General features: G+C 38.9%; 1 protein-coding gene across 16 annotated transcripts in view; it reads left to right on the top strand.

The window, feature by feature from the left end:
- The window catches only part of LRRFIP1 (LRR binding FLII interacting protein 1), a 122,688-nt gene that overhangs the window by 98,229 nt on the left and 3,966 nt on the right, over positions 1–20,493 (top strand). For 8 of the 16 annotated variants that reach the window (XM_066627451.1, XM_066627371.1, XM_066627115.1 and 5 more), the window contains 5 exons: positions 779–871; positions 1,979–2,071; positions 4,665–4,757; positions 5,532–5,658; positions 7,094–12,253. In XM_066627451.1, coding sequence (XP_066483548.1) covers positions 779–871; positions 1,979–2,071; positions 4,665–4,757; positions 5,532–5,658; positions 7,094–9,195 — 2,508 coding nt within the window. In that variant the 3' untranslated portion in view covers positions 9,196–12,253. Of the gene's footprint in view, positions 1–778; positions 872–1,978; positions 2,072–4,664; positions 4,758–5,531; positions 5,659–7,093; positions 12,254–15,999; positions 16,050–17,146; positions 17,262–18,055; positions 18,136–20,493 lie in introns of those variants that run through there. The other 8 variants (XM_066627703.1, XM_066627617.1, XM_066627534.1 and 5 more) reach the window with 3 other exon arrangements.

Raw genomic sequence — 20,493 nt, 5'->3', positions numbered from 1 at the left:
CATCTTGGCTGCCCTCCATGTGAGAGAGATGGCGCTGCTTGTCAGCCTGCGTGGGAGAACTGGAAGCCAGAAGTGAGACCAAACCAGGAAGATCCATTCTGAAATGTTGTTGGTTCTTGAAAGAGAGAACCTCTATGATTGTAAAAATCCCCTTGAGGAATTTAGAAATGCCCGCCTATGTAAACTGCCTTGAATAAAGTCAGAGGAGTAATCCGATGACCAGAAAGGCAGTATATAAATACCTAGTTGTTGTTGTTCTTGTTGTTATGTATTTATAGCCAGTTTGCATGTGACCTTTGTGTGTAGGTTAAATATTTGTCAGGATATGGTAGTGAACTTGCATTCCATCTCAAAATGTGAGTGAATCAAGGCCTAAGTGTATTAATGCCTATGTGAGTAGGCTGTGCACTACTAGCTATCTACTTTTTCATATTGTCAAGTCATGCAGGTAGGGCCTGCTCATGCAACTGTTTATGCATTAAACAGGCTCTCTGCATGTGGGGAATAGCATCTGAGTCTGAAACTTGCTTCCATGATCACCATATTCATTGCATACAAGCTGAATCAGTCTGTAAATTAATCTTTTGATCTAATAATGGCAAAATGAACAGCAGTAAACTTAACCAAAAGAGGAAATTAGGAGGGCTGAGAGGGAATGGTATTTTTAATGGAATAGGTTTTGTTTTTCCCATGGACAATCCATTTTACATTTTTTGCAAAATTAATTTAGTTTTTACAATGTCATTCACAAACTGACTGTAAAGTTCTTATTTTCTAGGATTTTGAGAGGGAAAAGCACGCTCATGCTATATTGCAGTTTCAGTTCACAGAAGTTAAAGAAGCTCTGAAGCACAGAGAAGAACTGCTTACAGTAAGTTAATTTTTACTAAAGAAAGTAGGTTTCATCTGTTATGTCAGTATATTTCTCAGCTTCTGGAGATGCATGACAGCTGTGAGGTGTCTGTAATGGTATTCAAACACAGATAATCTGCTTCTCATGTTTCCACAGGAAGTATTTTTTCATAGATTAATTACAATGGTGGCCCCTTGGCTTATTAAAGCAATAGAAGCAAGAACATTGTCACAAATTGTTCTTTAAATTCTCATTAGATTCAATCCAAACATAACACCAGCTATGGGTGTATTACACAGATTATCACAGTAAAAAAATTCTTGCTATCAGAGGGAGACATCTGATGGGGCACTGGCCAAGGGCACATACTCATAAGTAGACCAACCTGAGCAGAAACATAGGCATGACTCTTTCTCCATGGGCCTTTCTGTTCTAATCTTGAGTGCTACAAACCCTTGCTGGCTGTGCTACTTATAATACCTCTGCTGCAAGTTAGCCATCGTGTTCCCTGCATGAAGGTAGGGTGACTCCTGAATCCCTTGCTTCAGTCAGTGGGCTGGAGAAGTTGGCAAGCTGGCAGGGGATGTCCTGTGTGTCTACCTGTCATTTCCACAGCCTGCCAGCTGTTCCACCCGGCTGACCTATTCTATTCTTGCTCTCTGTGAGCAGGTGACAGGAGGATGGGGAAGGCTTACCTCCTTCTCTTCCAGCTCCACTATTGCTGCTTGTAACATGCCAGTGAAGAGAATGCTGGGGGCAAAGAGGTTCCCCTTGCAGGATTCTCCATGCTTAACCACTTTTCAAAAGGCAGCCCCAAACTGAATCAGGACAAAAAAGTGATGTGCACACATACTAGGTGCACACTGGGAGTGGAGATGGAGGGATGTGGTAGAATTGGGGAGTGGATTTGGGCAACAGATTGATTTGGGAATTAAGGCAACTGAGTTGTATTTTATCTGAGTTGAAACATTTGGGGATTTCAGGATTTTGTTTTAAATAGGTAGGCTTCCTGGCCTTGGCTCACAACTTTGATTTCATTATTCTTTGTAACTGTTGCAACTTTGAATTTTTCTTCTGTAACTCTTTTGTCTACTCTCTGTCTTCTTGTTTGCTCCTGCACCTCAGGAAATTCGACAACTGCAACAGAAACAAGAGGGCTATGTCAGGGAAATTACTGATCTTCAGGAGACAATAGAGTGGAAAGAAAAAAAGATAGGGGTAGGATATGAGAAATTTTGTTCAGAAATCAATTTTATAAAAGAGAATAGTTTGAGTGCAATAATGTCAGTGATGGGTTAGAATCCAACTAATGTATTTTGCTTTCTGATTTCTGTATTTCCCATTCTGACTACAGTTCCTTCAGTGCTACACTGAAAACTGTCCAGAAAGTTTACCAGTCCACTCTCTATGCATTTCAGTTGTCTTAGGGGATGTCCCCTTTATAAATTGGGGTTAGGGACCAGAAAAGGGACCTGGATTTATTTAGTTATTTTATTTAGAAGGTTTCTATACCACCTTTCCCCAGGCTAAAGCCTAGCACTCATGGCACTTTACAACAAGGTTAAAAACATACATAATAAAACATACTTAAAAGCAATATTTAAAATCACAGTGGTTGAAAACAGCAGATAAGAATATAAAACCATCAGGCAAATAGCAGTTAAAAGGTCAGAGTAAAAAGACCTATAAATAGTTCAGCAAATCCCTAATATTCTCAATGGTTAAATGTCCCGTGTCCCATCCCATCCCCCCCAATCCTACCCATCACCAAAAGCTGTTTGGAAAAAAAACGTTTTCAAGCCCCATTGGAAAGTGTTCAAGGATGGAACTGATCAGAATTCACCCGGGAGGGGATTCCACATTTGGAATAATTCTAATTGAATAATTGAATAATTCTAAATCATGGTTTGCTGAAAGGCACTCTGCATATGCTCTAGATGTCTCCCTTACTTCACTGTTCCAAATAAACTAGTTTGAGCTCTATTCCAAATAAAAGCAGTCCTCTAATCTGATTACAGTACTGTAAACAAAACAGGAATACTTTGAGGCTTAATTTTGCTATTTCATCAAAGTGATTTCTTTTCCTGCCCCTTTAAGAATTTGGAGGTTATAGGGAGGAGAAAGAAGAGCATGCAGTCATGGTAACAGCTTGGCAGATGTGGAGGACTTGTGCAGGGAAAGTTTATGTCTTGTACTCCACAAGGTTGAAGACTTACTTAAATAGTAGAAAGTGTATATTGGAGAAATTTATAATGGGGGACCCCCAAAGCAGGAGGGCCTTCTTTAGGACAGACAAAAGAAAATATTCCTTTACTCAGCATGCGGTTGGTCTGTGGAACTCTTTGCCACAGGATGTGGTGATGGCATCTGGCCTAGATGCCTTTAAAAGAGGTAGTAGGCAACCTTCAGTCTCGAAAGACTATGGTATCGCGCTCTGAATGGTGGTTCTGGAACAGCGTCTAGTGTGGCTGAAAAGGCCAATTTGGGAGTGACAATCCCTTCCATACTGGGAGCAAGTGCAGTCTGTCCCTGATCTGTCTCCCTGGCTATGGGCCTTCCTTCTTTGCCTCAGACTGTTGGCCAAGTGTCTCTTCAAACTGGGAAAGGTCATGCTGCACAGCCTGCCTCCAAGCAGGCCGCTCAGAGGCCAGGTTTTCCCACTTGTTGAGGTCCACTCCTAAGGCCTTCAGATCCCTCTTGCAGATGTCCTTGTATCGCAGCTGTGGTCTGCTTAAAAGAGGATTGGACTAATTTCTGGAGGAAAAATCCATTACAGGTTACAAGCCATGATGTGTATGTGCAACCTTCTGATTTTAGAAATGGGCTATGTCAGAATGCCAGATGCAAGGGAGGGCACCCAAATGCAGTCTCTTGTTATCTGATGTACTTCCTGAGGCATTTGGTGGGCCACTGTGAAATACAAGCTGGACTAGATGGGCCTATGGCCTGATCCAGCGGGGCTGTTTAGGGAGATTTTAAAGACTGTTTAGAGAGATTTTAAAAACCACAGTGCAAGGGCAAAAACTCCTCTAGTGGTTATTTGGATACCAGCTTACGTCTGGTAAGCTGAACCACTGGTAAGCTGGTAAGCTGAATCTGACTGAACCACTGTTATACTCAAAATTAAACTGCACTCTCACCATGACATATTGTTTTAATCTAAAGATTAAACAGTACATAACTCTTATTCACTGGAAAAACTGAAAATTAAACTCTGCATAGTGCAGAGAAACGCACGTACGCTCCTTTGTGTGAAAAATGGTCTGCATAGTCCATGTCTAGTAGCGTCTTTAGTAGTAGCTTCTGAAAATATATTGGGCAAGATGAAATTTGGGGTTATAAAACAAAATTCAACAAACAAATACTATAGTTGAAATGTTACTCGTTGAATAAAAATGTATGTTTCTCATTTACATGCTTTGTCCATGTAGTACAAAGCTGTGAATGTTTGTTTTGGGGTGGGTTTGGTAATGATGGGGGAAATATGGGAGGTATGTATTTTTTAACAAAACCATCTTGTTTGCATTATGTGCTTTACATGCTGCTGCAGTCATGAAATTCTAAGAACTGCTCAGGCTATTGAGAACATGGTACATTCATACAAATGACAGTTATTTGAGATCTTTAAAGACAGTCTTATAACACCCACAAACTAAAATAAAATCCTTTCTTCTCTTGCATGCAAACTCCATTCATTGCATATCTAAAACTTGCTTATTCTTACTGCTAATTTTCTTTACCTTCATTTTTATTCCCTCCTTTTTCCTTTCTTGTTGTCTCTTTATCTTCTGCTTGTCCCTTGAAAACTCAGGCATTAGAGAGGCAGAAAGAGTTCTTTGATTCCATAAGAAGTGAGCGAGATGATCTTAGAGAGGAGGTGATTGTGCTGAAGGAGCAATTGAAGGTATGCAGAAACATCAAAAGAAAACCAGTTAGAACCATTTTTTTTCACAGAAAATTGTTAGAGGTTTGCAATAGTATTGAATAACTTAAATATGGGCAAAACGGACAAATTACATGTGTTTTAGTTTTGTGCTTTTATTGTGCTGTACTGTCAAATGTGTAGAGCTATGTGTTGGTATCCCATAAGGGTTAATATTGGAAAGAAGTATTTACTTGAGTTGTTTCTGTTATTTCACAAAGGTCCTATGCCCTCCCACTTCTGTAAATCAGAATCCTGTTGTGAACTGCTTTCCCTTAGGACAGAAGCAGAATCCTTTGGAACATCTCCCACTCAATTTATGTTAAAACAAACAGAACTCTTGAAATAAGAAAAAAGAAAATAGACTTGGAGAAATCCATGTTCAAATCTTTGTTCAGCTATGAAGTTCAAATGGCTTCCTTCAATTCATGATCACCCAGCTAAGCTCCCTCATGGGATTGTTGTGAGAATAAAATGCTGCTTCGAACTCCTTAGAAGAAATGCAAAGCTATAATAAGAGTTAATTATAATTTCCTACTAATTGAGACATCTATGTCCAGCTGATTTCTGTTCATCTAAACATAATACAGGATCTCATCAAAATATTTTTTTATCTAGACCAGATATTAATATTCTCAGGCTACATACACACATGCTTTGTGCTGTCTGTGATTTGGGTCTTCCATCTGCTGCAAGTAAGCAAACTTCATGGCCATGGTATTATACTGTTATAAAGTTGTATTGTTTTACTCACAGCAACATGGAATAGTTCTCAACTCAGAAGTAGCTACCAATGGAGAAACCTCTAGTGCTCATGATGATGGATTTTCTTCCAAGGTTGTTCCAAGTCATGCCCCTAAGGAAGTTGGGGATGATATAATAGGTAAGTGTTTGCATTCTAACATAACTTTGGATCACCACCTTTGCATGGAAATTTCTATAAACAACTAACAAATCTCTAGCATGCTGCTTGTTCAATCACCTCTGTGCATTTTATTTTCTGCTTAATGTCAATGATCACTTCAAGCATATTTTTTCTTCGCCTTCAAAAGATAATGTTTAAAAATTTTTTGTTTCCTCCCTGTCAAAGGTCTTGATGCACATCTTAGCTCCACAATAGAGCATATACACAAATTATGCAACTTCTTTTATAAAGACAAATATGGAACATTAATCATAAATATTCTAAGCAACTCTAAAGTTGTTTTAGTCCCCACCAAAACTGGTGACAGCTGCATGCCGGAAATCCCTTCCCTGGCACAAATGGAGTTTACTGTTCCAGTAGGGAGCCTGCTATCATCCTCTCCGATCTCCCTTAAAGTGTGCTGCTTCTGCCTGGAAATCCAGGTGCTGAGCATGCTCGGGCGATAGAATACAGAAACAGCAGGCCAGCACAAGCTTTAGGAGAGGAAAATAGCAGGCTACCAAATGTAATGGTAAGCTCCATTCACACAGGGGAGGCATTTGCATGGGTGATGGCTGCGGCCTATGGGCTGGGGTCTGGCACCCGTTGAACTAGATCAAAAGCACTTGTTCCTAATATAATTAGAATAGTAATCTAGAATAACTATTTTTGTTTACACTTGCTTATATGTGTTAGAATAGAAGTTCATATTTAGGACTATGTTGGTAGGTTAAAAATGATCACATTTATACTGAAAATCTTGGGGCCCCTTTTCTCCAAAAGGGCAATAAACCATAATTTCTGGTCAAGAAAAAATTCATAGCTATCAAACAAGTAGGAAAAAGTAAAATATTCAGGATAGATACTCTTCTATTTACTCTTACAAAGAAAATTGAGATATTAAATAAGCACCAATGCAGTTATATAAACTTGAACACAATAGGAGACTGAAAAAATTGTAGGCAATGTATGGTTCCGTTGCTGCTGTTTGAGCAGCAAAAGAAATGCTCCATATACCATAGTCTTAAACTTGTATAAGCAAGGCCTAAATTCAATAATTTGGAAGTAAGTGCCATTAAATTTGATGGGCCGTGTCCATATAAATGTATTAAGAATGCCAGTTAGCAGTGCCAGTTCCTTATATTATTAAAAGAAGGTTTTACACTGGGACTCTTCATTCACAGTTTCAGTAAAGACAGTGCAGCTGATGGGGGCTGGAAATGCATTTCACTGATCAGACAACTTACTAATTCAGTTGCTACTTTGCCTTCACATAATTGGCAAACGCTGATCTTTCTTAACCAGCTCTTTTGATTCATTCTCTCTTCTGGGTTTAAGTGGGAAGGTAAGTGTTAACTCAGTTAAGTAGTCTCCCTATAGTGTGGTCCCTTCAACTTTTCTAATGATCTTTTAGGCAGAGCCAATGGAGTGGAGATGAAAAATGAGATTTTGGAGAATGTGGGGAAAAGAGAACTCTTGCAGAATACTGAGCATGAGGAACACTCAGAGGAGACTAAGGAGCAGGAAATTGTACAGGAATGTTTGGAAATAAAGACATTGCATGCTGATGGAAATGCGGAGGCAGAAAAAATCACTGAAGGCAAAGTTGCATCAACACTGATATTAAGCAGTGAACTTGAGGAACCAACTGAAGGCCATTCCAAGCATGTTTCCAGAGTTATTTGTTCCCTTGAAAATAGTGGTGTAGTTGAATTAAGGAGTGAAGGGGGAGTACTGGGTGATACAAAAGAAGTGGAGGAGTCTGATGGTGAACAGGTTGATCATGGAAATATTATAAATGAAGTTGGTAATCCAAATAAAGTAGCAGTTCCAGGTACTGAGACTAATCAGGAAATAAATACAGGTTTAGAAAACACTTCCCAACAGCAAAATAAAGAAAAACAAAAAGATATATTAACTAATGAGGCAGAAGGCAGTAATGAAGAAGTATTTCAAGAAGCTTTGGAATTTGTAAATAACAACCATGTAGCAATTTCTAGTCAGTTAACATTGGCAGAAGATACTCTTACCAAAGTACCAAGTATTGATTCTAATGCTGAACAACCATGTAATGAAAGAGAAAATACAGAAGAAAAGATTGCTGCAAATGATTTGAAGAGACAACTTGTTGAAGATGAAGGGGATATTCAAGTAACTGATAAAGCACAGTGGAATAAAAATGAGGCTGATGAAATTAAAGAGAATGAGACAGAAAATGTAGTCCAAGAGCAGGAAACCAAAGTAGTAGCTTCAGCAATACAGCAGGAAGAAACATGTAGTAGTGAACGCATACAAGATGAGTTTGTAGAGGATCAAAATCAAGTTGAAGTGGAAGAAATACAGTTCCTATCTTCAAAACCTGATTCATTTGTTGAGGAGGAACAAAATGAGCAAGAGATAGAAGAAAGTGAAAATAATCCCAAGAGGACTCTTGCGAAAAAGAGTGATCAGAAAGAAGCTGTGTTTGGAGCATTGGATGCACATTCAGAATCTGAGAAAAACAATGAGAAAGATACTATGAAAGAGGTGACAGCAGAAGAAACCATTGTAGATGTTGTAAGTCTCAATGAATGCTTGACTCTTAAAGAAAAAGACCTTGAAGATGACTCTGAGAAATTGAGTGAAATAAAATCTGAATTCACAGATAATGACACTCTTGCAAGCACTCAAAGAACACATGAAGAAGCTACTGTTGACAGTCATGAAGAAGAAGAAGATCCAACACAAGCTAAAGACTGGCCTATAGAAGAAGAGAATGTAGATAAACAAGATGAAACTATCCAGGAACTACCTAAAACTAGCCAGGTGGAAAATGAAGTGCACAGAGGGGTTGAAGAGGTAAAGAACAGCAGTAAGGCAGAGAAAGAGGTACTTGAAGTAATGCTAGATATTCAGGAGGCTGCTTGTCTCACGACACAGAAGGCTACATTTAGTGATCAGGAGGAGAAGCCTGACAGTGAAGAGGAAGAGGTTTCAGAAGAATATCATGAAGCGTTTGATTTTGATGAGTCTTCTTCTGGAGAGCTGAAGTCTACTGAAGGGAGTGATAGCCAGGATAAGGAGGAAAAGAAAAATAATAAAAAACAAGAGGAAGCTGGTATTGCCGTAAGTGCTGGGCAGAATGTAATCGGAGACGACTCTGAAAAGGAAAGTAGGGATCAAGAAAATGTTACAGAAGTAAATCAGAGGATAACATATCAAAAATCTGCAGATAAAGTGGTTAATGATGGCCCATTCGTTGAAGGTGATGAAAAGATTCAGCAGGAGAAAATAAAGGAATCTAAAGAAGATAAATGTTTAGAAACGGATCCTTCTTTTTTTGAGTCCCTAAAGCCAACAAATGAATTGTCGGAGGACACAAATGCAAAGCTCTTAGATCAGAGTGTAAAAGAAGTTGCAGAGTGTTCGTCAGAGCAGTTAAAAAGTTTAGGGAGTTCTGTGGATGAGAATTCTGAGGAAGTCCAGGTGGGTAGAAAAGGTAAAGGGAAATCTCGGGAAGATTGTGTAATGTCATAGATCGTGGCTGCATGTGGCTTCTATGTATGTTACAGGACAAAAATGTATGAAAAAGACCAAAGAAAAAATTTTCTAACCTGATTCTTTTGAAGAAAAGAATTTTACAGTGAACAACTTCTACTCTGTAAATATTTATGCAATTTCTTATCAAAAGCAATAATGATATGTATGAGTTTTTTAAATTCTTAGTTTTAAGTACTATTTATCATTACCGATTCAAAGCTGTTAATATATAAATTGCTAATGTGAAGTGCTTTTTGTATTTCACCAAAAAGTATAGTGTCTGGAGTTCAGCCTTAGCTGAAATATGAATGTTTTTCAGAACTGACCAATTGTCAGACACATTATAATGGATTTATATTGTGGTAAAGCACTGTAGTTTTCATATTCATTTGTTTGATAAAATTGTACTTCATACAGTTTTATTATTGATACATTCCAAATGAATGTCACTTTGATCACCAAAATACAGTTGGCTCACTATAGAATTTTGTATAACATAATGAATAGAAGTTTGGGGCGAAGAACTGTCAGTATGCTAAAAGGTATGTACACTCTTGAGCCACTTAACACCAGATAAAGCCTTTACTGTGTCTTATATAAATGTTTTTATTTTTAGGAAAATTTCACTGTACATTATATTTAACCTTTCTGTCATCTAAAGTTTCTTGAAAATCATAGCATTTTTTTACTCAAGAGTTTCTATCATATGTTTTCGTTCTCCACCCCCACCCGAGCAATACTGTAATTGTAAACAAATGTTTTTCTTGCATCTAGATTTCTTCCCCCCTTTCCTCTTTGCTGGAATGTAGGCAAATTTGAATGTTTCTAGGAGTGCCTTATTAGTTATTTAAAACCACAAAATAAAAGTTAATAACTACTATTTTATGCAAAACTAGCACACTTTAAAAAATCATATAAACTGCTTTTTAATATTAGCTAAAATTACAGGTTTTTTTTATCAGCCCATGTCTTATTTTTAAATGTGCACCAACTTAGGATAATTTTTATTGCATAAAGAACATCTTAAGTTTTATTTCAACTATTAAAATCGAGGAAGATACAAACTCTTAAGTGTGTAGCACTTTAGCAAATGTATTCTTTATATGTAGACAGTAAAGCACATAAACAATAATGTATGTCATACATCGATTTGTATATAATAGAAATAAACTTTTTATGCTGTAAAATGACCCTGTGCACCAATTCTACATCTGCTTCTTCTTCGACTTCTTCTTATTATATCTGCTTATTTTTTATAAAGATGTGTATAAAACTGTATGTAGCTACTTCTGTCTCTCCTGTTGCTTTCATAGATGTAGCAGTTATTTGCAAAAGCAGAGCTTTTGTTCTATGTCAATCGTACCACGGGAATTAGTGACAGGCAGCACAATCCTATGCTACCCAGATAATGAGGCTGCTGCCAAGCCGAAAATGGCTGCTGTGGCATCCTAGCACTAACCAAGCAGTGCTGCTGGTATCTTGGGAGAAGAGGACTTTCGTTTCCTTTCCCCAGATAAGGCAAGTAGCCCCACAATGGGACTACTCAATTCTTCAGCAACCCTTGGGCTGTTGTAGAATTGAGCCTTTATGTTGGGCCTGTGGCACAACACAGAGTCTCTGGATGCAGCAGAGCTCAGCTCCACCAGTCCCGCCTCCCCCTGCCCAGGAATGCCTCCTTCCCACCTCCCCCCATGCCTCCACTCACTTCTTCGCCACCCAGCAGAACACTGGTGCTAGTGCTAGCCCTGGCACTAGCCCAGCACTGGACCGGTGCTGAGGGCCACAAACATGCTTTATGGCACATTTGCAACAGTCACCACTGGTGGAGTGAGTTTAGGATTGGACTCTCAAACCACTAAAATTAGTAACTTTAATCCTATATAATTGGATACTTCCTTACTAAAGGTTTCCCACACCATGAGTAGTAAAGTCAAGCGACAATCTTAGAGAACACAAAATAGACACAATCAATGGGTTTGAATACCCAGGATGACATAAAGCATAAGTGCGCTAAGAGAGATAGCACCCCTTCTTTCCTTCTCTGTTTGTACACCAAAAAAAGCTGCAGTTTCTCCATTCTTGTTACCATTCCACTCTAGTGTTTGCATTGAAAATATGCCTGATTTTAGGGAAAGCAGTGATTATGAAAGGAGCAGGTAATGTATTGATGAAGATCAGTGGTTCCCAACCTGTGGTCCTTGAGACCCTGAGAAGTGGTCCATGAGGTCTCAGGAAAAAAAATAAATGATCACCTTTGATCACTTCCAGTGTCTCTAAGTGAGCACTCCCCCATGGACCACTGAAATGTCAGCTGTAACTGTAGGTAGTCCATTCTCCTCCCTCTCTGGTGGTCCAGCACTTGCTGATGTGCCAGCTGCAGGAGGGTCCATTCTCCACCCTTTCTTGTAGTTTGTGGAGAAGTGCTCCCCCATGGGCTACCAAATTGAATTGTAATTTTCTCTGTTGGGGATGGAGGGGGTTTGCATGTTGTCCATAACAATTCCAATGTCTGCCTCAGTCTGTGGGCTTCTGTGGGCTTCTAAAGGTTGGGAACCACTGATGTAGCTGGTGCTATATATCTCTGCTAACTGGGTAAAAATGCACTCTTGGTGACTTTATATTTAGCAGAAGGAAAGCAACTGTCCCTATTCTAGCATAGTGACTGTTCGCTGATATCTCCTTTCTGCCTTTTTTCAAAGATTGAGACTAGTTGGAACAGGGAATTGTCTTCTGATGCCTTTATCTGAACTAAAAAAGTATGGGATTTTGTTGTTGAAAAGTTCTAATTCTTAATAAAACTCATCATCAAGACATCCTTCTTATGGCTCTGGAGTCTGACTGAATGAACTGAGCAAACTTCCATTGTCAGCAAATAATCTGGGTCTGTAACTGTGAACACCCCACCCTGTCAATCTTTAGAAGTATACAGTTTTATGTAATGGGAGGAAGAGATTGCTCATGTAATGCCTAAATGCTCATTCTCTTTTGAATTGATGCTGAATTAAGTGGGCTTATTTTTCCATCAGTGAGGTGAAATAAAAAAAATTGTATACTAGCATTGCATGCATTTCATATGTTAGACATTTAACTTTTCTATGGGATGATGTTATGACTAATTTTGATCATAAATCTTGTAGTCTGTATTAGGACTACTCGGATACCAGGCAAAGCAAGAACTCTATAGCTATCATATGCATAGATTACTTAGTAATAATTCATTACAAAACTAGAGATGTTTCATGTTGACAACATACAGGTATGCATCGCTTAACAATCGTTTAACATTGTGTGAACCTTAGTGCACATCACCATCTTGTGGGACAATCCGTTACAGCTTATTGTTCCTAGGCTACCAACCTCCATTATAATGCGACCGCTGCTATATATGCAGTCCGTCATTGGCCAGAACATCATTATGTGGTGCATACCTGTAATTGTAGCTGTCTTTAAAAGGGCTATCTTTTCTGTGCCAGTAGTGAGCAAGCTGTGATAAATAAGGAATAGGATAATGACAAGCTAGTCATCCTTACTGCTGCTCCAAGAAAATTCACTGGAAGATCTTCACCCTCTGTTTTGTATGACTTCTCCCCAATCATTTTGGAAGATTTACATGCAGGGAAAGAGGGAGAAGGGGAGGGACTGGTGAGGGGACAGAATGTTTGGTGATTCTGCTACTGCTGAGACTTGTCCAGATGTTTGCCTCTAATTTCATTTCAGATATATCACAAGTAACCAAAAGGAACAGGCTGGAATTATAAGCAAATCTGTTTTGCAGTGGATCTTAGCTTTGACAACTAACTTTTCTCCCCCTGAAATGCATAAAGGATTCTATATATCCTCGCCATCATTGCTACACAATCCTAAACCTTAATCCATAATCCATGGAATTTATAATTCATAATCTATTCTTTAATTTTCTTAGAAGCAATGAATATACCTGCAATGTTCAACATATTCAGTAGTTTTGGAGGAAATGAATAAATTGATGATGATGCAGTTGAGCTCTCAGTGGGCTCAATCAAGTCCTTTATGCATAATCACAGTTGCTTTTCAGTTTTGTGATTCCCATTGTCAACACCAAGTTGCCCTAGTCCTGGAACAAGGAAACCTTAATCAGCAATAGGAAGCAGAATGGGAGGGGAATCTGTGGCAGCTGACTGATACTGGAGGAATTGATCTAGTCAGGTGAATCCTCTGCCATTGCCCAAATTGTCTAGCTGATTACACCACTTTCAGTGACTCGGTTGAGGCTTGCATGTGAATGATGCAGCCATATGGGTAGAGTGGTTTGCTTTGTAAAAACTGTTCCCATAGTTTCATCAGTAACACACTGCCTTCAACTGCAAGGGATCACATACAAAAATACCTGGCTGCAATTGTGTATCAAGAGCCACTATATTGGTTTCTTCACATACTTAATTTAAGGTGACTATATTTTAATCCAATTCATTGTATGGATGGTGGAACATCATATTATGGGTTCAAAAATGTAATCTTAGTGCCTACAGAACAATTGCTCAATGATCACACGAATTACCTTTGTGCAAGGAACTTGATATTTTCATTGTGTATAAAATGCCCATTTAAGCATCACTTTCTGAGTGGCAATTACTTTCTGAGCTACAAATTCATATATTTCTTATTTGGGAAGCCTGCAAACCCTTGGTAAGCTTAAGTTTGTTACTAACACCATTGTTGTTCTCTATCAGGGGTACCAAACATAAGGGACACAGGCTGAACACGACCCACAGAAGCTCTTTATCTGGCCCCTGTGATAATTGTGCTCTACCAGCACCTCCATCAGCTGCACTTAGTGGCTGAGCTTCAAACGTGATACATCGGCAAAAGTGGTACTGCTGAAAGGGCAGTGCCGTGAGAGCCCAATTATCTTGCAGGCCACCCTTTCAGCAACCTTGTTTCTGCTGATGTGTCACTTCTGAGATGGCCCTCAGCTGCTTTTGCTGAGGCGGTGGGAGGACGCCTCAGAAGGCAAGGAACGGTACAGAAGAAGAGGCAGACATGGGTGACGAAGAGGGAAGATGCCAAGACGCTGGGAGAGCCCAACTATCTCGCAGGCCACCCTTTCAGCAGCACCACTTCTGCCAACGAGTCACTTTGCAGAGTATCTCTTGGCTGCTGGGCTGTGAAGTTATGCCTCAGCAGAAGCAGCATTGTTGAAAGGGTGGCTTGCATGATAATTTGACTTTCATATATCTTGAAATTATTGTCATTTTCAGCTAATGAATTCCTCTGTGAGTAAAATAACTTATTTCTGGCCATCATCTGTTTAGTAACATCACTTCCTGCTTAATGATGTCACTTCTGGCCCTTTGCAGGCACCATGAATGCTATTTGGTCCACTGTATGAAATAAGTTTGATGCCCCTGCTCTCTCTGAAAGTGGTACTAATTCAGGTTGTCTCTCTTCCAAGTTCACGAAACATAATGTTCCAGCATTCAGATATAAGGAGTAATATGCAGATATAAGGAGTACATACGAGACCTTGGCATCCATTGATTTGAACCGCCACTGATACTAGGGTCTGCCTTTAAATACCTTGTGACAAGGAAAAAGTACCAATAGTACTTCATGCTATTAAACACACTGGTTGCAAGCTTTTCAGGGTTAAAGAGCTTTAAAGATCCACTTTCAAGTTTTTTGCTCTTCCATTGTTGCCCTAGAATGCACATTTATCCACTAGATGGGGTGAATAATGGAATATTCACCCCATCTAATGGCTGAATGAAGTATAGCGGCTATACCTTGTTACAAGGCATTTAAAGGTGGACCTCAGTATCTACTGATTTTGGTATTCACAGGGTTCCAGAACCCCAGTGGCTATTAGTCCCACCTGTAATACGCAACTGTGGTAAGAAAAATGACTGATTTCCAAAGGAGTTGGGTAGATAGATCTGCAACATAGTAATCTCTCCATCCAATCTCCTATTAGATAGCCCCTGAAAGTTTTCACAAATAATTTGCAATGCCATAGGGTGGAAGAGTGAAGTGCTTGAGGATTGGGAAACTAGAGGTGTTGGTAGATAAGAAGGAAACACTTCTCTGTATGTGCATGATGTCTTGCTTGAAGACCATTACCATTAATCTTAGTAGACATGTTCAAATACTGAAAATATGATAATTGTCCTAATAGTTACCTTCTGAAAGATGTTAATTTATTTTTGTATGGGGAATGAAATACATGCTTGTTTTAGCATACTTGGGTTTTAAGAATTGATTTCCTCCACTACTGTCAAAATGAGGAATATACTATCAAATAGTATATTTGAGGTGAGAGTCCCTTCTGGAGCTGAAAGATTCACATGGAAGTACCTATAACATTTCTTTCTCTGTCTGGAAAGATCCAGTCATCCTTACAACTTCTTAATATTGGATGACTTTGGTTTTTGAGTGAAGAGTAATCGTTTTTAAAATGTGATCACTCATTGTATTAGTATGTTGATGTCTACCTAATGCTGTTTAACCCTTAAGATCTATCAGATTTTTGTATTCCAGTGTTTGACCCTAGAGTCCTTGCATGCTAACCTACAGTAAGATTAGCACTTTGCATGCAGCTGGGTGCTTCTACTGAAGTGACAAGCATGCTTTGTGAGACTGGCATAACCTCCTTGGGCTGAAATCCCTTCCCACTCCTGTTTGTGACCTCATTTACCGTGGTACGTGCATAACTTTATCATTAGTTTAACTAACCTTCATCACTCTTTTTTTTTTACATCAAATATGTGACTTGACACCTTTCACTTAGTATCAACGCAGAGTATTTCATAACTGTTTTTCTTGTAGACAGTAGATTGAAAAAACCTGTTGATGAACGAGACTCTTTACTTGAACAGGTAATCAAAAGTTTAATACTTTTGTGTGTTAGTCTCTTTGGGGTGCCGATTTCCTTGTAAATGAAAACCCATTTACAAGGTCACATTTTTCACATGATGGTTTGAATTATATGAAATAGCTTCACAGAACCAAACTAGAATGTTCAAACCAAACTAGAACACGACTAAGGGTACCTTTTTCTAGGACAGAATTTGTACTCAAGTGTGATGCTGGAGTATAGATGTATAATGAGTGAGAGAGAAACTTCACTTTTTAAAAACCCATGCAAGCAGATATTGGGAAAGCATTGGACTCTTGCTGATTTTGTAGAGTGATGACCAGTAAAAAATATACATAATATATATGTTTCACATCTGAAATGGTACTTGGTTAATCTGTGCATGAGTGCATATGTGAGTCCAAACATACCTTGTATGAAGCAATCTTAATTTTTTTCTAATGGATGTGTTTCCCTTTAGTATCATAGGATAGTGACATTGACTTTTCCCACTACATTCTTTAATTTTAATGCAGCATTTATTGAACACAGTAATGTAAAACTGTTGTCTTTACCAGCCACTCCAACAGAGTGGGTGTGGAATGCAGCATTTTTGCTCCCTCTCATCCTTGGTATAAGGTACAAGATAGTCTGTTGAATTCAGTTAACTTTTTTGAAAAATCATGTATGAAGAGGGTTGCTCTAGTTCTGCCTATACAAGACACCACAAATACCAAGTTGTTATAGTGTACCTAGTGCAAGAAATTTGACTTCCACAGAACCTAAGCATTAACTTTCAACTAGGACAAGGTTTTAGTTATCTTTACTAGGAACATGCCAGAAGTGCCTGGAGTTTCTATTTCTTGCATGACCTATACATTTCTTCTGCCTCCCACTTTGCCCATAACCTCTCCTTCTGCCTTCACATCACTCTTTACAAAATAAATCCGAATTGCATGCATGCACGCATGCGTCGGGGCAGAACTTGCCAGTGGGCCAATTTTACAAAGAAAAATAGCTTATCTGCGCAAAACATTTTTGTTCTTTATAGTAGTTCTAATGGTCTCTAGCATGTAGTTTATTTCTCAATAAATTGACTAAATTATTTGTGGCTTTCAGATTAAATTATTAAAAGCACAACTGGAAGAAAAGCAAACTAGTAAAATGGAGAATTTACACTTGGAAGATGGAGTCCTAGAAAATGGCACAGAAATGCATGTGAATGATATACAAAGTAAGATTCCCCATTTGAAGATTCTGTATTCAGTTGTCAATAGCAGTAATTATTTTCACTTGCATAATAACTACAGCAAATAGAATTAACTTGGACTTTTATCATTCAGGTTGGTGGTGGGAATCTTCTCTGCTCTTCCCATTTGTTACTCTAACACAGATCATTTAAATGTGTAAGGAAAAAATTCATCATGCCTGAGCTATCCACTCTGAATACTTATTGTCTCAGCAAATCAGTTGTAAACTGAGCAAACTAAACTACTATAATGTGAAGCTGAATGAATGGCCTTTAGTCTGTAGCGAACAGATATGATTAGGATGACTGTCTATAGGTTCATAATTCTGTTCATGGTATTAGTGTGATTCAAATTATAGGGACAGTATTCCAGTTTGGAAGAACATTGTACTTATATTCCGTTGACATCAGAGGATCCATGAGTGGATTCTAGGAGTCAAGAATGGTACTTTGACTAGATTGCCAGCAAAGATGTTCAGAACAAAGAAGAAAAAACATGCCCTTTTAATATCAAGAAAGGAAGTGACCAGAGATCCCATAGCGATAAATATTTTCTGGTGCCTTCCATGGCAATATGAGAAACGTATCATTGGGGGAAATGGCGTTTGATAATTCCATACATGATTTTACATTTTTATTATAGTATTTTTATATAAAATATTTTTATTTTATACATGGTTTTACATTTTTATTATAGTATTTTGTATCCTGGATAGCACTGGATAGAACTTCATCCAGAATTATTTTGATGCCTACCACAAATTTTTTAATTTCTGTAGGAGATGCAAGTAGACAAATCAGTGACCTCAAATTTAAACTTGCAAAATCAGAACAAGAGATTACAGCACTGGAACAGAATGTAAGTTTATGGCATGTTTACAAGCACTCTTGGGCTGTGGAAGTTGCATACCGTTGTTTAACTAAAATGTTATGTAGAAGGATCAGATTGTGGATCAGATTGTGATCCTGAGTGAATGTGCATCAAAGCAAATCCCCCTTAAATTACAGAAATATACATATATTCCAATGCATTCATAGCTCAGCTTGCAAACTAAGTAGTACAGTGGTTCCCAAACTTTTCAGTGCTGCGACCCACTTCATTGTCCTTGGTGGGTTATAACACAGTGCTTCCAGTAGCGCTAGAATGCCTTATTGTGAGATCTGGAGGCCTCTTCTGGGTTGCACTAGGCCTGGGGCCATTCTGTTGGCCTCTGCTGGCCTCAGAATGGCCCGCAGAAGCGTCCGGAGGCGACTTCTGGTCAAACAAGAAGTTGCTTCCGGTCGCTTCCACGGTCCATTATGAGGCCCATGGAGGCCAATAGGGTGGGTTGTGGGTCTGGTGTGATCCGGAACTGACCTCTGGGTCTTCCCAATAAGGCAGTGTTATTCAAACTGTGAGGCGTGGCTCTTTAGGGAGGCGCCAGGAACTCAAAGGGGAGGCACAGGATGTCTTCTCGCAGTGATACATTCACACCCCTGGGCAGAATACGAGCCCGTCTTCTTCGCTTTTTTTAAAGCAGAAGAAACTGGAGTTGCTGAGCTGTTCCCTCCAAGTGAGTGACTGCTGCCGCACTGCCCTTTCTCCCTCCACTCACTTTGCCACCTTCTGTGTTCACTGCATGTTGTTTCCAAACAGTCCTTAACCCCTGCTGATCCTTGTCTGGTTGGTTCCTAGTTCCCAGCCTGGGATCGCTTCTCATCAAAGTGAAATCTCTCTTTTCAACCCCTCCCTCTTCCATTCCCCCCTTTTGATCTCCAAACCTTCCCGCTTTCCTCCCCCTCCCCAAATAAAATGCTTCCTATTTTACCAGTCACCAGGGGGTCTTAAAGTTGTTTCCATGCAGTTGGCAAAGGGGGAGGGGAGAGACAAGCACACACTTTACTTGGCCAGGAGCAGAAAAAGGGTACTGTTTTTAAAGTGATTTATTAATCTTGTTATTTGTCTGAAGAGGAAAGGCTGTATTTTTAAAGTGATGAATCTTGCTATTTGAAGGGAATACTTATCAGCCATTGATGAAGTGATTGCCAGCCCAATCCTATCCACACCTTCCTGGGGGTAAGCCCCATTGACTCTAATGAGACTTACTTCTGAGTAGACATGCATAGGCTTGAGCTGTGCATCTCCTTGTATAGGAGACAAATCAGCCTCCTAACCAAACCCTTATCAGCTCTGATATATTTTCATGGTCTATTTTTGTTTTCCCCACCAGCTGTTGGAAAAGTTTTATTTCATTAAATTAATAAAGGGTTCAATCCTATCCAAGGAGAATGGGAGAAATAACTAGTTGGATTGGGGTGCACAGGGGTGTGTGTGTGTGATGTTGGTCAGACTGGTTGTTCACAAAGTTCATTTGATAAAACAATTCTATTGGTATGCTTACAAAGTTTTAAAAAATGAGTCCTCCTGGACCAGACAAAATCTACCTACTCCAGTATCCTGTCTCCAACAATGATCAGCAGCTGATCATTTATAAAGCATGTATATTGCTGTGTATTAATAATATATTTTTAAGATCTGCATTTAATTAATGATATGATTAATATATATATATAGTTAATATTAATATGATATGATTAATATATAGTTAATATTAAATATATTATATAATATTATTATATTATATTTAATATATTTAATATAGTTAATATTTCTGGCCACTTCCTGTTTAATGATGTCACTTCCAGCCCTCAGGAACATGATGGGGAGTCATGGCCAACAGCCACGGGGGTCAAGGGAGCCACTGGCCGGAAAAGTTTGAGTACCACTGCAATAAGGTATTGCCGTGCTACCAGGAGCACCTGTCGAGCCAATTATAAATGGGCTCGAAGTGCACAGTCTGGGAAACACTGAGTTCACATATGGAAAGTGGTAAACTCCTCTAACCCAGAGATCTTTGTGTTAGTGAGCCTACTCTGAGAAGGTAGAACAAAATAGAAAAATTGTGTGGTTTACCTTGCATTTAGAAAACATTTTCTCCAGTCACTGAATGAGCTACTGAAAAAAAATTTATTCATTAACCTCACAATAACATGACCCCACATTTTACACAATTGAAATTTTTGGACCCTATTTATTGTGTCATAGCAGCGTTTTGCTGTAACTTATCACAGAGCATAAGTTGCTAATTGGGTAAAATTACAACTGAACCTGAAGAGTACTTGAAAAGCATATCCTTAACACCAGTGGTCTTAGGAGGGATATATTGTTTAGAAGCAT

This window comes from Tiliqua scincoides, chromosome 1 (assembly GCF_035046505.1).
Source record: "Tiliqua scincoides isolate rTilSci1 chromosome 1, rTilSci1.hap2, whole genome shotgun sequence".
NCBI classification, from domain to species: domain Eukaryota; kingdom Metazoa; phylum Chordata; class Lepidosauria; order Squamata; family Scincidae; genus Tiliqua; species Tiliqua scincoides.
Note: the sequence above shows the minus strand (reverse complement) of the source record. Positions and strands in the feature narration are given on the sequence as shown.